General features: G+C 46.7%; 1 protein-coding gene across 7 annotated transcripts in view; it reads right to left on the reverse strand.

The window, feature by feature from the left end:
• DNAI1 (dynein axonemal intermediate chain 1) overlaps positions 1-18239 on the reverse strand; it is a 142595-nt gene that overhangs the window by 34293 nt on the left and 90063 nt on the right. For all 7 annotated transcript variants that reach the window (XM_083818042.1, XM_083818041.1, XM_083818043.1 and 4 more), the window contains 3 exons: positions 16764-16843; positions 10360-10508; positions 9404-9503 (listed from right to left, as the gene is read on the reverse strand). In XM_083818042.1, the coding sequence (XP_083674168.1) occupies positions 9404-9503; positions 10360-10508; positions 16764-16843 (329 nt within the window). The remainder of the gene's footprint in view (positions 1-9403; positions 9504-10359; positions 10509-16763; positions 16844-18239) is intronic.

Genomic DNA, 18239 nt, shown 5'->3' on the forward strand with positions numbered 1-18239 from the left:
GTCTAGCACTGGTGCATCCTGCAGGCACTGGGCAGGCAGGGCAGCCCCAGCCTGCATGGAGGCCAAGCTGCCATGTGCTGGAGGACTTACTTTATGCCATTGCTACAGTCCCACTGCAGCCAGGTCTGTCTGGGGAGCAGCTCCAGTACAGTTAATTTTCTCTAGGAGGACATTTTCAAATTACATGTGTAATTTGAACGGGCTGTAAGACATCCAACGCACGGGGCAGGCAGGGGCTCTGCAGGAGGAAAGGGGACCTGGCCCAGAAAACCTTCATCGCCTCCCTGTTTCTGCAAGGATGACACAGGAATGCTGATCCTCTGCTGCCTGACACCAGCACCAGGCAGACCTACAAACACACGGGTGCTCACTGCATTGTCACGCTAGTGGAGCAGGACTGAAGCCAGATCTGTTACAGGCATGTTCAGAGGTAGCTTTGAGCTCAGGAGGATGAGCAGGAGTCCAGGAAAGCCACTGCTTGGGTCCAGCCAGGTGGCTGCACGCCCTGGAGTGCAGGGGAGGACCAAGAGCATCCCTCAGCCCTGCAGCATCTCTGCCCTGCAGCATCTCCGCCTGCTGCTCCGAAGTGTGCAACACAGCAGGGAAGAGAGGGTCTGTGCCACCTGGCTTAACATGGGGGCGGAGGGGAGGGCTTCACTGTAGGGCTGCATCTCTCTGCTCTTCCTCATTCACTAAGAACTGGGTCGCTCACGATTTGACAAGGTAGGAAAACAGCCTCAGCCTCAGCTGATTTGACTCAGCTCCCACAAGTCAGTAAGAAACCGAAGCCCCAGCATGCAGAAGAGCTGTTATTCATTCAGACAGGCTGAGGACCATTTAACCTCCACAGAAAACCCTGTCACATTGTTTTACAAGGAAGTGCTTGTTTATCTGAGCTAATTTTCCTGTCAGTCACCACTTCCTGCCAACCAGCTCTGCTCTGGCAGTCTCAGTGATTAGGGTAATCGTCTTCATGTCTTGGTCCTGCACACTCCTGAAAGCTGTTATCTGGTGCTAAATGGCTGATACATGCTACCCCAGAGCTGGCTGCACTTCAGTTTGGTATAATATGATTTTCTTGTGTTGCCCATGACTCTTTTATTTTTTTCTCTTTAACATTAATAGCATGCTTTGGAATGAATCACAAACTGAGCTAATGTTTCTCACACCTCCTCACAAAGCCTCCTTTTGCTCTTCATTTTTATACCAAATTTGTTACTTTTCTCATCACTTCTGAAAGGTGAAAGCCAAACAGAGAAACTAATCTGCACCGAACTCGTGTGATGCTAGGCTGGTAAGAGCAATCAGCACCTCTGCACTATGCTGCAATCCCTTCTGTAACACCAGGGATGACCCCTCTTTAAAGACCAGCACCCAAAGCCCAGCCTGAGCCTTGCTCGTGTTTACGGGGTGACTGCCCCTGCATCTGCCAGGGTTTGACTCGGAAGCAGAGCTGCAGTGTCGGTGAGAGCACAGCAGTGCGGTCAGCCCCAGCCCCGGCCCCAGCCTGCCTCACGGTCCTGCTGCTTCCCCAGTGACTGCTCATTTCCCCCTGCACATTTGGTTTGCGTTTTTATTGAATTTCATCTCATTGATTGCAAATTGCTGCTGAGGTTGTTGAGCTCATTTACAGTTCCAGTTCTGGCACCAAAGCACTTTTAAGTCCTGCCCACTTAGTCCCACCACAATTACTGCTGAGTTTCAGCGCCAGCCCTGCCCCTGAAGCATCCTTAGCCATGCTGCACACTACTGAGAATGATTTCCATTGTGCCACTTCCACCTTCTCACCTGCCTTGTAGTTTCCTTATAGGCTTTTGCCAGCAGCGTTCCTGAAGTCACCCTGAATAGATGAATTACGTCTCCTTCCTCTGATCTACCAGGCCTGTTACTTCCAAAAACTGCATTAGATCAGCTTTATGTGATACGGCATTACTAAAGCCTTACTAGACTGGCTGTTCTTTGATCTGCCAGTGCTTATGAATAGATCACTCAATTACTTGTCCCAGAGTCTTTCTGGATAGCACATTTAGGCTGCCTACTCTCTCCTGCCTTGTTGTGATCTTGAGGGTGGGCAAAAAGTCTTTTCTTCTGTCCTCTGACACTTCCCTACTGTATCAGCCCAAATCAAATACCTGAACGGTGAAGAACTGCAAGGCTGTTTCAACCAATTCCTTACACGCCCTGGGGCAAATCAGCCAGGGCTCTGCTACACGAACACGTCCCAGTTGTGCCAGTCCCCTGGCTCTCTTCCTACCACTGCCCACTGCCCAGCCCCCGGTGTCAGGCTGGAACTACCTCCTCTTCATCTAGGATCAGGCTCCATCTCTTCCCATGTTGGCAGGGTCCTGGCTACACCCCGTGGAGAGTCGGTGCTGGGTGCTGGGATGCATGCAAAGGCAGGCAGAGGCACAAGCAGGGGCAGCACAGAGTCTGAAGGAGGAAGCGGTCACATCTCTCTGCCACTTGCAGTCCCCCAGCAAGCCAGCAAAGCTATTCGTAAGACAGGTACTGAACTGTCATGGTTTGGAGACTGGCATTTAAAAAGAACCAGCAGAGATTTCAGGTTGTTATAAAATGCCAAGCAACAAACATCAAGGTTCAGGAGCTGCTGTCTCTGTATGGGAGGAAGGAGCAGACAACTGGGGAGCTCTCAGTGGCCCTAATGCCAGTCACCCCCACTTGCAAATTCAAACCTAAATGAGGGGCCATTCCCAGTGGCAGCTGATAGCAAAGAGCAGAAAAGCATCGAGGAGCAGTTTGCTAAACTGTTGCAGATATTCCTGATGGGCTCAGTGCCCCCAGTAGGTTTTCACACAAAGTCAAACAGGTTAATCAAAGAAATCTTTGGAGATGCTGCCCAAGCCATTTGTTCACACACGTTTGTTCACACATTCATACAAGCAGAAAAGGGCAAAGTTGCTTCCTGTGTGGCTGAATGAAATAGTTAGTCTCAGCAGGTAGGTTCTGTTAAAATGTTATATTTCATATGCTGACAGATTAATAGCTCTAGTAATGAAAACCTGGCCTGGGAGCATCTGCGTAAGAAACATTCCATGCAAAGCCACTGATAAAGGTTTAAATTCATCACTCTGACTTTTCATTGAAACCAACTACTGTGCTCACAAAATCACTTCACCTGCCACCCAGTTGCTATGGGACACAAGGCAGTGAGCAGCAGTGTCCTGAGCCGGCTGATGCATCTTTAGGTTTGGAGCCCAACAGAACACCCTATGGAAGCCTGGGAGCTGTGGCAGGATAGAGGTGAGGACCCCGACCCTGCACAAACACACAACGGTCTTCTGGACTACGAGAAGCTGCTGTGGGAGTGAAATCCCAGGGCACAGAGAGCCTGGTGGCTGCGGGAAGAGAAGGAAGGACAGTCTGGCTGGCTTGCAGTAAGTGGAAAGCAGCATTAATCTCAGGGACTCTGTCCATCTACCTCACTTAGCTTTGACATGTCACCAGCCCTTGTTTAAAAGCAAACATGAGTCTGCCCAGCAGTCCACATCAATCTCAAAGATTCAGCAGGGAATAAGAAAGAGCCTTTTAGGGTTTGTGGTAAAAGAAAATGAGCAGTTTTACTCAAAAACAACCACTTTGCTGTGAATGCAATTTAGAAGCCGTTTTAAGAAAGTCCCTGCCCACTTCAGTTTGCTCAAAGGTCCTTCTGCGTGATGGCAAAGCGACCTATACTCATTTAGTGTTTTCACACACCAGCAATTGCCCAGCCCTGCAGGGACAGCAGCAGCCCCCAGAGCACAGGTGGACCCAGAGAATCCTGCAGAAGGACAGGAGGAAAGACTTGGATGGGGCAGGGACATCTGCAGCATCAGGAGCTCACAGTCCTGACCCTCCTGGGCAAAAGTAGTGAGCGATGCTGAGGGGTCTGCCAGCATACCTGATTCGTGCCCCACAAGGAGAGGCAGGATTAGGTCCAAAATACCCTCTGAAATATTTGCAAATCTGAAAGGTTTAGCAAGCCTCTTATACGCAAAGTCACTCAAGCTTTTAAAGACAGAGATTGGCTTCCAGTCAATGTTAAATGGGCAGCAAGTCTCTGGGAATTGTTCTATAAAGGCATGCACGTGGCAGTGCTAAACTGGTGTTTCTCTCCTAGCTGGGAAAGAACGGGTATCAAGACGACAGACACTTCTTCAGCATCTTATCCTGTAACATACAACAGAAACCTAGTCTTCAAGACTCCTCATACAAAACAGTTGTCCAGTAAAATGTGCTTATATAAGCAGGAAAGGGCACGCCTGCTTCCTGAGCAGCACAAAGCATTAGCTAGTATCCTGAAGGTCATCTCAAGTATTTCATATCTTGAAAGGTCAACAGCTTCAGTAATGGGGGAAGAGTCCTGGAGCCCTGGAGCATATGTCTGCCCTGCTTTCTCTGCAGTGTGTGCACTCAGATGGCTTTTATCTAGAAGCTATCAATATTTACTAAGGGCAGCTATAACATCACCCTGCTCTTGCTGCATTAGTCATGAAGGACACAAACCACAAAAACATAATGGCAAATGGTCTTATACTTAATGCATGCTCCTAAGTCACCTGCTGTTAAGCTCCTGGGATTCTCCTTCTCACACAAGGACATTTCATAGTGTCACAGAGTTACAAGACAATTCAGGTTGGAAGAGACCCCCAGAAGGCTCTAAGTCCAAATTCTTGCCCAAAGCAGGGTAAGCTCTGAGGTCAGGTGTGGCTGCTCAGGGCTCCACCTAGTCTGGTCTTGAAGACCACCACAGAGAGATGGTACAACCTCTCTGAGTAAGATGTTGCACTACTTGACTGACTTCATGATGGAAAAGTTTTTCCTTACTTCCAGTCTGAAGCTTTATTGTTTCAGTTCATTTCGGCTGTTGTCACAGAATCACAGAACCATAGAATGGTTTGGGTTGGAAGGGACCTTAAAGACCATCTAGCTCCAGCCCCCTGCCAAGGGCAGGGACCCCTCCCACCAGCCCAGGCTGCCCAAAGCCCCATCCAGCCTGGCCTTGGGCACTGCCAGGGATGGGGCAGCCACAGCTGCTCTGGGCAGCCTGGGCCAGGGCCTCGCCACCCTCACAATGAAGAATTTCTAATATCTAACCTCAGATGTGTCTCATTGCCCCTTCATGCATTGCTGTGAAGAGCCTGGCTCTAACTTCTTGACGACCTCCTTGTAGGCATTGTCAGGCTGCGGTTAGGTCCCTGCAAAGCCATCCTTTTTCCAGACCCACCAAGCGCAGCTGGACAGTGCCACTGCAGTCATTGCATGGGGCAGCTGTGGCCTCCAGCCCGGGATCCAGACATCTGGGAACACTTGTGACAGGGGTGTCTGGCTTTTTTAACAGGCATAACAATTCATGCATGAATTCAGCATAAGAAAACATCCACATGCCCAGAGTGTGCCAGACTTGAATGTTTGTAGCATCGCCCATGTACAGCACAACCTTCCAACACCACGTCCTTTCTGAAGGAAAGCAAGTAAAAGAACTCTAAGAAAGAAATTTCAGGTCTCTGAATCGAGCTTTTACACGTTTCAATATTTATTTCTGCTTCAAGTGGAAGTTTGAGATAGGCTCATAGCAAGCTCCCAAAGGTGAATCCTGCTGAATTCTGCAGGGATTGAATTGCTCCCTACCCATTTCCCTGTCCTTTGTTCTTACGATAAGCTGACCAACGTCACCAGATCTTCTGCGCCCTGAATGTAGGAGTTTGGCATCCAAATCCACCTCCACAGTCTTTTTTTATTTCCAAAGCAGGTCTCTGAACCCAGCTAGCCTTTTTCTTCGTGTTAGGTTTCTACCACTTACAGTCTAAAACCACGGAAATGAGGTGTTATCTAACCTCATTTATTTCAGTGCTAATCACATCAGTATCTGCACCCAGGTCCCTGTAGGAGACAGCCTGGAGGGACCACAGAGCTGCTGCCAGCCATCTGAGCTGCAGGACTCATGTTTAGAAATAACAGATCTCTCCACCTGTCTGCTTTAAGAAACACTATGGAGTCTTCAAGGAACATAAGTGTCATTTGAAATGCAATCACAGAGCAAAACTGTAGCAGACTTAGCAAACTGATTAAAACCAATGCCAAATGCTCACTAGCAACCGCTCTGAGTGCATCCAGCAGAGACTAGCTTCCATAAAAGCAGTTGACTGTCCACTCCTTTTAAAATCAAGCCATTTATTTAGCACCTAGCTACAGAACTGGGAGCTTCTTTTCAGGCAGCATTGGCACAGACATGCACGTCTCAGGGATCATTTTATTTTATTTCAATTTTCATTGCAAGTCATTTATGCTCGTTCTGAAATAAAATGGCCATCAGGCAGAGCAGGACACTAAGGAAATTACCCAGAACATGATGAAGAGGAACAGGAGCATTTAGTATCCACTGCATCAGCTGCGGAACGTGCACACTTGGGTTATTTATAAAGAGGTGGTGCTGTCTGAAAGAGATGCCCATCTGCCAGCTCACAGGTTTCATCATAATGCTCCTGATACTTAGAGCTTTTCTTAAATCCCCACCTCCTGGAGGCAGGAGGACTGGGAGATTCTTAGACTGATTTCCAAGTCAGTCTTACCAACTGGGGGGACAATACATACCTAAATTTTGGACACATGAGCTTCGGTAAGGAAATGTGTTTTTTAAAATATTCCAGGTATCTCTTTAAGACCACAATAAGGGCCTGATTTTAAAACCACCTCCAGGCAACCTTCAAGTTTTGCAGACATAATTATGTGTGGATGCAAAGCTCAAGGCTGTTTCTGAAAAGGAAGCCTTTTATGTTTTATTTTCTGGCTGCATGTCCTGTAGTTTTCTGTATCCTGTTAATGTAGATTTTTTTTCCCAGCTTTAATGGAGCCTGTCCTTTGCGAGGTGCTGACTTATTCCCAAGAAGTGAATTCTGCTACAAAGTGGTATATCTCCAGGAATGAAAAGGCTGTAAACAACTATTTATTCCACTTCCACTGCAAATCTAAAAGGTTCTGTTTAAAATAGAAACTAAACCGTGTCTCAGAGTTACCCTGCTGCAATCAACATGGTTAGCGGCTAGCGCAGGGGACCAGGATTGCTATCAGCATCAGTCCTGGCCAGTGTACTGCAGTGGGAAGGCAGCTCTTGCCTCGACCTTTCCTGCTAGACAGCACAACGCTGGGCTGTTCCTGCCTGATGGTCACTCTTGAGAGTCTGGGATTAAAGGCATAAAGCAGACTTAGATCCTACTCAAGGTGTGTATCCTGGGTGTGGTGCTGCCAAACGAGGTAGTCTTCTGTCTAATCCATAGCCCCTTAAGAACTCCAGGCCTCTGGATGATGCAGCTGATGTGACTCTGCAGCAACACAACTAGTCATGACAGCTGTGGCTAAGACGAGCGTTGGGATGGAAAGACCTCATTGCACAAATTCTTGTCAAGTCCATACGAGCTTTTCTATGACGGGTAAAGCTCTGACAAAGAACCCAGCCCAAGTGACTAGCAAGAAGCCTCCCTGGAGATGAGCTATTGCAGCAGAAACTTGAGCACATGAATAAGACATCCAAGTATGCCCCATGTTAAACCTCTACCTGCTTGTGCTGGCCAGGATGTATCACTGCCTGCAGACATCGCTTCCTTGTCCCCACAGATGGATGCCAGGACACAAATGGACTACACACAGTTAACCCAGCACTCCAGCAGAGCTGTGAACTCCAGTCAGGTTTGGGGGCTCACACAACAGCTCACGTGGGGAACAAGTTGGAGCATGTGTCACACTGAATCCTTTAGGTCCTTCATTTGGTATATGGGAGAAGGGGGATGGACAGATTCTAGAATAAAGGGCCCAGTCTCAATCCTGCATGCAGAGCGAAAAGCACCACCATTGCTTTATTTAGGCTGCAGCATCCTCGAGTTCCCAGGGAGGCCAGATGCACCAGTAAAGATATTTCCATTGCATAGCTCGAGAGAGACAAATTCACAGCCTGAGCCACTGAGTCTGTGAAACGAATTTTTTGCTACAACATAAAGGTTAAACTGCAATAAAGTTGCTAAGGCATCAATTCAGTGATACAGATATATAAAGGCCATCTTTTTGCTAGAGTAATTTGGCCAAACTGCACAGACTTTCCAATTTACACCAGCAAAACATGTAGCCCATGGTGACAGAGCAATGTGGTCTTACAGTACAAAACCACTGTTGACAGATAGCTACGTGCCCTGGCTACTTGCCAGGCCTGAATTAACCATCTGAGCTACTAGGACGGATGGCTAGGGGCAAAAATATAACCGCCATCATCTCAACATTAGGATTGTTCTAAGTACTTCATTACCAAGTCATTACTCTTGGAGACAGCCTGATACAAAGGGAAAATGCTGATTTCATTTTATTTAATGGGAACAAAGTTCTATTGGCTGACCCTGGGCATATTACTGTAATTGATTTTTTAGTATCAATATAAGAATATATTCACTTAATTCTATTGCTTCCCATTACCTTAGAGGTTTGGAACCAATGCCCAGGTGTCAGCTCATGCTGGGGGTGCCCTCCTCTGGAGAATCATCTCTCCATCCCCAAGGATGCACTTGTTAATGAGCTGTTTTTACATAGAGGGAGTTAAGTGTTTTTCTCTTGGCATGCACTAAGAGCTGCACACCTGCTTTGATGTGGTTGGCATGAGGAATTTGGGACTTGCATGTGTTTGCAACACTCACCTCAATGAGGGGGAGTAGTATCAAGAAAGCAATACAGACCCAGGGATACCCACACCAAGGGCAGGAAAGCATATGAAAAAGCAGCCTGTTCCCTGCCCCCATCCTGTTTTCCCTTCTGTCCTCTACGTAGCTCTATCACTGGAGTATGAGGAGAAAACCAGGACTGCAGGGAGGCTTAGCTAGCTAATGCCAGACGTTGTGTTTGGCCCCCAGGAAGGACCCACACCTAGGGGAGAATGCCCACATGCAGCTACAAAGGGCTTGTTGAGGCTGCAGTGAGATGCAGCTGACTCTCAGCATCTGCTAAAAGTTCACCAATTTGTGATTTAACATCAGCAATCTGCATGGCAGGGATGCAGTTGAGAGATTTCTGGCTTTGTTGCTTTTACAAGTGTGGTAGGCCTATAAGGAGGAGGAATAAGAGATACAGCTGCCCAAGTTTTCTCAACTCTGTTGGACTTCTGCGTCCTCTGAAATCAGGTTGGCCAAAAGAGGAATTGATAGTTTGGGGACCTCAAGCTACTGAAGTGACCCTGCCCTCCCAAGCAGCCCAGGCAAACCTCAGACAAGTTGGCCCCAGTCACTGGGCTGGATTCCAGCTGGTGGCCGATCCTCAGCTCCCCGATGTGCTTGCCCAGGATTGGGATGACCTGTTCCCGTGCTCAGCCCTGATCTCCCTTGACTTTGTCCCAGCTCAAATCAGAGCAGTTTTGCTCCCAGTCTCTCACCTTGCCATCAGTGGTGACTGCAGCAAAGACCGTGGAGGAGTAAGGGGACCAGGCAACGTCCCCTACAGCAGAATGCAGGTCATAAATAAACATCGGAGTCCTGTAAAGAGAGACCCGGGATCAATTAAACAGATGCCACTCTGGAAGCGAAATGCTGAGCTATAAACATTTTGACGCTGCAGCCTATGTACAAGGCCAGCCGTAAAAGCAGGAGATGGAGTATTTCCCTATGCCAGATACCAGCCAGGGTCTGAGCCAAAGGCAAAGCAGAGCTGAGCATCAACCTAAATGGGCCTGGATTGGTCCCACTGCGTTGAGAAGACAAGTAGGATGTTTCTTTCTTTCTGAAAGCATTTTGAAAGCTTCCATTGCTTACAGTGAGACGTAGTCTCTCTGCTTAATAATCACAGAGGAAAAAGTGATTTTCCCTCTCTGGACTTCTGACAACACCATTGAATATTAGAGCAGTATTGGCAACAGGAAATATTTGACTCTGAGTGATGTACAACAAAATCAATTTATGATTGAAAGCAAACATTCCTCAACCACTAACCCTGAACTTCATTATATATTTTTAAATGTTACCATTTTCTGGGGCCTCTCTGGCTCTTAGGAGGTGTCTGGCCCCTTAGGCCATAGACCAGCCCCTAACATTTCTCTAGATCATTGCTCCAGAAAAATAACCCTGCCACTGCAGGTTGTCTGAAGAGAGACAGGTCAGTCAGGCTCTTTGCTGGGCTGCGCTGCTTGGCAAATTTCTGGAGCAGCTGACGCTAAACCTTATACCTTATACTTCAGGAGCACAATCTGATTCCTCAGCCACAGAGAACAGAGAGAAGAGAGCAATATCAACGCCTAAGAGGGAAACTGAGACTGAAGTGTGAGCAGAACCAACATGTGCAGCTGGATTGTTAGGCTACACCTCACCAGCCACGCCAGGACCCAGCAGGACCTACTTGACGGTGTGATCCCAGATCTTGACTGTCCAGTCAGAGCTGCAGGAAATGAAGACTTTCAAGTGGTAGGGATTCCAGCTGACTGAATCCACGGCCATGTGATGGGCTTCAAACACATCCAGAAACTGGCTCGAATAGCATTTTGAACACTGCAATGGAAAGAACTAGTCAGTTATCACAGCTAGACTTCCTTACAGAGCTTGTATTCCCGGAGTAAGATGCGTGCAAATACTTGTATGGCCTCCCAGTCTCTTCTGGGCTGGCTGGGAAGAGGCAGCTGGTACCCAGAGGTGCTATAGACACTAAATCATTTAGCACATGCTGTTTCACCCCACTTGCAGGCAATATTGAGCTCCTCTCTGCCAGACACAGAGATGAAAATTGGTTGGATTTACAGCTGGAGACAGGCTACAGAGCCTATACTCCACTGGAGGAGCTCCATCGCCTATTGCCAGCCGGGGCTCCTGCTGTGCCTCTGTAACAGGCTCTCAGAAAGGCAGGGGAAAACAGCTCTCATGTTGCACAGAGCACACAGCACAGTACATTTGGTCTGTTGCAACTGTAATTCAAACCTTTAATAATAATGCTCTCAGCACAAGAATGACCTACCAGACCCTTTGGCTCAGGGGGGTGGGATTTCGGGAGCACGCCTAAATTCCCTTCCCTGCCATCACCCTGTGACAGCCTGTGCTAGCAGCCCGCATCACACACCTCTGCCCTGGGGATCTTGTGCCACTCATCACTTCCCAGAGGGGTGTGAGAACCGCGGGAGGGTGGCCAGCACTAAGCCATGCCCCCAGTGGGCAGGTGGGCCACCCTGTACCCCAGCCGGTGTGTGAGCTCAGGAAAGGGAGGAGAAATTGCGATCTGCTTGTCTGCACCAGCAGGATACAGGGCTCAACCCAGATCCTGTCAGTTCTGCATTCTCAGAAAATTTAGGTTATCCTCCCCAGCCTTCCTCCCACAGAGGGAACTGGAGGCTTCCTTCATTAGCCACAGGGATCCCTTACTCATGAATGAAGTCCTCTTGGTTGTTTTCTCACATGCAAGCTGTACCTACACAGCAAGTTTAGGGTGGTTTCAGGATTTTCCGCCAGTCTGCCTTGGTGCCGTCACTGCAAGGACTTTTCAGCACCTTTCCCTGCTCCCTCGTGAATGCAGCAAAACATCATCTGCCCATGCAGCAGGATTGCTGAAGTATTAAATGACTTCAATTCTTGCAAATTAAAGCTCTAACTAATCAGGAGGCTTAACTACTTATTACACATGACATTCACTGTCTGGGAACTCTGACCCATTTTGGTTCCAATGTCCTTGTGTGCTAGGACAGGTACTGGATTAAGGGTGCTAAACTCTTCACACTGCAGCAGCTCTAGCATCCCTGGAGGGGGACTGTGGTAGGAAACAGAACCAAGAATGTGCCTCATGTCCCACTGAGATTTACTGACAGTGTCTATGGCTTGCTAATAGTTTGCTGCATACTTTATCTCTGAGCCACTGTGCCCGCGTGTAATTACGGTACTGAAATCTCCTTTAATGGCATGTTCCATAACTTTACTTCATAATTCTTAATGTTCAGCCACCAGGAAAATTGGTACTTGGCTTGTTTTGAAAGTCACTTTGCTGGGAACAGACAGAATGGGTCACGAGTAATTCATCACAAGAGAGAGGCTGCTTTATTCGGCTGTCTTTCCAAGTAGGTGGATTGAAGGTCCCTAATACCTGATGACTTTGATCACTAAGATCTTAACGAGATCTGTCTACATCCAACAGATCGTAATGCTCAGAGGTCTGCTTTTAGAGCCCTGTTGGGGCTGAGCCCATGATAAGGGCAGCTCTCTGGTCACTAGTAGAGGAGGCCTGTGACACTCTGGGGTGTGCTGACCCACTTTGCAGTCTGCAAGTCTGGCTCAGAGCTGAGATCCAGGCCTTGGCAGGAAAGGGACCCGCAGTTTTTCCATGAAACCAGCAGCAAAAGGGGCCCTGTAGGGCCTGGCTAGTATCCCTTGTGAGAAACGGACCCTGTGTGCCTGCCTGAACCCACAGCCACACGCTGTGCTTTGGCACTGCCTGCCAGTCCCACGCCACATTTGTCCCATCCTTCAGTACTGTCCCTGCAGCATGAGACTGGGCCATGGTATTCCCAAGATGTGTTTTGAAGGAACACCATGCACTTGAGAAAAAGTTCAGAAGGAAGTAGGACTTCAACAAATAAAAGAGTTTCTGAGCTACCTAGAACTGCTGGCAAAGCCTTCTGCTACTATTCACTTTAAAAAGCATACAGTTATTAGACACATGTCAGGATGAAAACAAAACCACTGGAAAATGTGATGCCTAACTTCTGACAAGACAGCTTTGAAGAGCATGAGTAGATTCAAGGAGCTGGCATTTGTGCAGCCTGTCTGATCTTCTGCAGCACTGCTCAAATTTGCTGAAAGTGTTTTTCTCCTATTTAAATGGTGGTAGGTGTGTGTGAATAGTAAATGGTGTTTTTATGATGGAACAGGAAAGCAAGAATGTGTCTGTGGCAATACATGAAACCAGTAACCAGATGACTGGTGACAGGGTTACAAAACAAATGGGAGGAATATTGAGAGGAAAGGACAACTCCAAGGACGCAAAACTTATTCATAATATTCATTATTAGAACTTCAATTTATCCTAAATGTTACTCTAACATAAAACTCCTCTGCATCGATGGTGAATGGATGTTATTAGTGTCCTTATACCGTAGAGGGTTTCTTTAATTCCCTATCAGAAATACTGAGACTCAAAGTAATACACAGATCTGAAAAAATAATCTCTTTCAAAGGAATTTTGTGTCTGGCAGCAGAAAGAGTACTGCCCAACAACAGCACTGCCAGGCAGACCAGGACACCCAGCTGTTCTTCAGAAACTGCCAACACAAACGTGTCCCACGGTGTCATGGACTGCTGTTACAGCAACATCTGAAGCTGTTGGACTTTTGCTCACTGTCCTCTTGTACAGATTTGTAAGAGAAGTGCTAAGATTTGTAGAAAGGCTTCCAAGTGGAAACGGGTGAATGTGAATGCATTGGAAGAAACAGCTGGAAAGGGTAAAAGAAAGGACCTATGCTAACTTATGGCAAATGCAGCCAGTCAAATGACAAGATAGCTAGACAGAACAAACTGAAGCCACAAAGATAGAGTGGCAAGAAGATGAGGAACAAAACTCAAGCCTTAAAATATCCAGACAAGGAAAACAACTTTGCCTAAGATGGGGCAAGACAAGATACCAAGGAAAAAGCCCTCTCCATTCCTGAAGGGTAACTGGAAGTTGGAGCATGTCCAGAAACCAGTTTGTCATCATCAATTAAGGAAAACCCAAGAGATGTGCTAACAACTCAGTAGCCAGTGTCCTTTGTCCTCTGTATAGCTGCAAGAAATCCTGGCCTGAGCACACAGGTACAAATGTCCTGGTGCTTGGTATGAGAGAATAGGTTAGAGTGAAATCAGTTTTATTGAAAATAAGAATAATCTTTTCTTTCTATATAGTCTTGCAGTGAATTTTATTATATTAATTTGTTACATTCTCAAGCAAACTGCCTAAGACTGAAAAAAACCCTCTATCACGTGAAAATGCACAAATCTTATCACATTTTTTCTGTTGTGAAACTCTGCTGACTAAGTAGTTCTGACCAAAGACCTGAAGTCACAATAAAGTTTTAATCTGAATCTCAGAGGCCATCCTTTTTTGTACAAAAGCTGAACAATTCCTAAACAGCAAATAAGATACGCAAAGAGGCAGTTTTGCATTACAGAACCACATTAATGCAGAAACAGTTTGTTCTCTATGTAAAAGGGCAATAGATAGGTCTGTGTATAATTAAAATAATGATTTCTTGGCTTCAGAAACACTATTAACTCAGCCATTTTAAAAAATTCACTGCAATCATTCTGCAGCTAAAGAATTAACATATTGTAATGCTATTTGTGGGCATGCCCAGTCTTTGAAAAAATGCCTCTCTGAAATTCATTTTTCAATTTATTTAATAAATAATCTAAAATTCCGCCTGTGTGGAGAGCAGTCCATGTGTGATCCCTGACTCATAGAGCACATAAGAAGTCTGTCCTTCTCACTCAACATGCAGTGACATGGGAGTGCAGCACCGAGACTCAGGCAGCTCACTCCCACTCAGCACAGCCACTGAACCCAAAAGCTGCCCGAATGGCTGCGGGACTGTCAGTGCCCTCAGCATCCAAGTGGGGCAAGGCTCTAATCCACAGTTAGTTCCAGTAATGGATTCAAATGTGTGATTTTCAATAAAAGCTGTGATGAAGGTGTGTGGTACTCCTTAAGAAATGTCTGGAGCAGCAGCAACTTGTTGATCCCAAAATTTCTGAAACCGCTTGTAGCAAACTCCTGGGGACATTGAGGGTCCAAGCATTTTTGACCCATTTTTTGTGGGTACTGTGGAGGCCTGCTTGTCTAGACACTGAAGATTTCTCATCCCTGTGTTACTCCATACAGTCTGATGGATGATTGCCTCTGCATTCCTATGGGAACACCTGAATTTGATAGGGCTGAGTTGCACAATGCAAGAACGGTCCCACATTTCTCTAAAGCCCAGCAATACCGCAAGAATGCTTTGTTGTTACCAGTAACCCTGAAATTGGCCTTTATACCAATAAAAGAAACAATCCTGTACAACAGTCTCTCTCTGCATTAGTTCACCCAAGAAGTGGTTAAAATGCCTGTGGGGCTTTGTGCTGGGATCACTCTTTGTGTTACAACCCATCCTAGCTCCAGTTTCACTAAAGATCATTCAGAGCTACAGTTCCATCAGTGCAAACACTCCCAAATTCTGTTCCTATTCAATCCTCCTACAGAAAGGATTTGCTTCGCTGTGTAAATCAGGCAGGACACCAGCCTGAACACTTCTCCTGAAAGGTAACTGACGGTCCCACCTAACACTGACATCCACTGTTGTACTCACTGACATCCATCACTCCCCTAAGCACAGAGGAAGTTAAATCGTGGTTCAAACATGTGGTTCCTTACTGCATTTTGATCAGGACTAGACACAGCAGTACTCAAACAACTTAGAGTACAATATCCAAGACACATAACTGAACAGATGCTTTCTATCCTGAGAGCATAAACAAGAAGCCATTGCACTTACTCCACTGTCCATCACCCATCAGCCCAGCACCCCCATTTCTCCCACTTTCTTTCTGCTCCTGTCTTGTCAAATGCAAGTGAGCACTACTCAGAAATCCACCCTAGATACTGCCTGGCAGAGGGACAAATTTCAGTCCACCTAAATGATTGATACTGATTTCAGAATACAGTTCTCTTTGAGTTCTTTTTCTCTGTTTTGTTTCCACTTTGCAGCAGGACATGGGAAGGAGCTTACTGCATCTTCTAGGGATGCCTGGATAACTCTGCTCTGCAGGTCAGCCTCCTGCTGATGGTCCAATCCTAACACTGAAGGGCTGTGGCTACGATGTTAACGAAGCTGAAAAGCCAGCTCAGAGACGTGCTGGGCAAACAAAAGTTATGTAAGTATCATAAGCAGTAAAAAGCTTTATATTCAGGGTTAAATTCAGCAGAGCTCAAAACTTGCTATTTTAGCTTGTTTTCTTAAGAAAAAACCAATGTCTGTTTCCTGCTGTCTTCTTGTCTCTCCTCTCAAACAACTTTTGACCTCGCTTGCAATTTCAGCCAAAGTTGGCTGCATGCGGGACTTGGCAACATTAAGGTCTTACACATTTCATAAAAAGGGACAGCTGCAGAGTGCAAACATTTGGGCAATGCCCCTCACCATGGAAAGGCAATCAAAACTCAGCCCCCGTCCCCACCATGTGGCTGGAGCTGGCCGGCTGACAAATGGCAGCAGGAACTGAGCACCATTAGAGGAGACAGTGAGAAACTGGATATAGGAGGGTGATGAGAAAGTGGGGCTGGGGGAAGGAGCTGGGATGTAATCGTGGAAGGGAAGAGCTGCAGGACACCGAGCCATAGGAAATACGATTTCATTAGCCTCACTGCTTGCAGGATAACAGGTCTAAAAAGGAAAAGAGATGAGATTTTTCCTGCCATTTCCCTGTAGCCATAAGGACAGAGGATTGATGCCTTTTAACTTCTGCTCTGATCATAGTTAGCGCCTCACTTGCACAGCTGCAATCTGCAAAGCATTCTGGGATGCAGTTTGCATGAAAAACGTTTCTGCAAAATAATGTCTTAATTGGGTCTGCACAGAGAGCTCCCCGTGACCCTCTGGGGCTCTGTGCTGGTCTCTGGCTCGCCACAGGGATCTGAAGGCAGGACCAGGCTCTGAAGTCATACTTTGTTGCTGTCTGAGCAAACAGTTAAGATGATGAACCTGAAAGACAAGCACAGGTCAGGGGATGTAAAACAAGGGACAAAGAAGCCATTCTTACCTTATAGATCTTTCCCTCTTCAGTACCAACGAGAAACAAATAGTCTATCTTTTTGTGAAAATCAAAGGATGTCCCGCAGCCTGTTAACAGAAGAAAGGAGTCAGACAGAGAATTGGTTCATCTGCCCAGCACATGCTCCCTGCCTACACTACATGCACATGGCCAGTGTTTCCAGAAGTGATTTATTAGCCAAAAGCTCCCCAGAGAAATTAGAGCCACCCCTTCCAAAAACCCTTCCCAAGTTGTGCCTTTCTCCAGCACCCACAATTTGAAGAGATGACACAAACAAAGGGGAAGGGGAACTGGAAGAAGGATGAACTGACTTGGAGAAAGCCTCACGGCAGGTCAGTAGCTGAATTCAGCTCTCCAAGACTTTGTCCTTACCCTACCCACTGGGCTGGGCTGCCTCTCAGCTGGACCAAGAGATCAATTGCTGTTGAGATTTGATGCCTGCATAACAACAGCCACACTATGTAATTTGCTGTCTAAAGCAACAAGCATCCTGAGACTGCCATTGAGAACTCTGGCTATACAACACATAACCGCCCCAGGAAGAACTGACACAGACCTATAATCAGCACCGCCTGCCAGATGGCCTCTAAAGGCAATGGCACCCAAGGGAGCCTCCATCATTCTCTTTGGGGTCAGCCTTGGCCCCCAAATAAATAAGAGAACTGTTTAGAAGCACAAGACTCCTTTTTGAAAACATCTCCCAGCAACTCCAGCTTCTGGTTCAAACAGTCTTCTCTCATATATAGCTTCAAGGATGCTGCTAGGTGCAGAAAGCTCATCAGCGTTGCACTCTGCACCCGGTCACTGCTATTATTCCCGTTCTCAACCACGGTCCTACCAAGCTTATTATGAAGTTTAGCATCTGTCTTTGATTCCAGAAGTTTCTAAGGTTTCCAAGACTCCAGCTGCCCCGGACACAGCATCATCCTCCAGTGCAACAGTGTGAGCAGTGAATGTCAGTTAACAAAGCTTTGTGGCAGATTGGCTGAAAAAAGGGATTCACTCTGGTAAGAATTTAAAATGCCTGGTGCAAATGTAAGAGTCATGAAGACCCAGCCTGCCTCCTATTATTTTCTGCTGGTTGGTTTTCACAAAAATGTAAATAGATTCCCATGCATTAAAGGGTCCAGAGAAGAAACACCACAAGATAACTCCTTTGCCCTCTTCATCCTTGGCTCAGAAGCCATTTAGCAGGCTAACTTCAGTAAAGGCAATAGCAAAGGATATGATTTGGGAACAAATCTTTCGTCAGGCACAGAAGGATTCCCTTGACTTCAAAAGCCTCAAATCAAGCAACATTGTGACCTGTATTTAAAGCAGGCATTTGTCACAACGGGATGTTATTTCTTGAGATCTTCTGGCTTCTGCTCTCATGACAGATGCAACATCACCCAAGAAAGTAAACTTGAATGGTGGTGAAAGAAAATTTCAGAAGGGTCCTTGAGCAGAAGACAGGATGTCTGC

This window comes from Anser anser (assembly GCF_964211835.1).
Source record: "Anser anser genome assembly, chromosome: Z".
NCBI lineage: Eukaryota > Metazoa > Chordata > Aves > Anseriformes > Anatidae > Anser > Anser anser.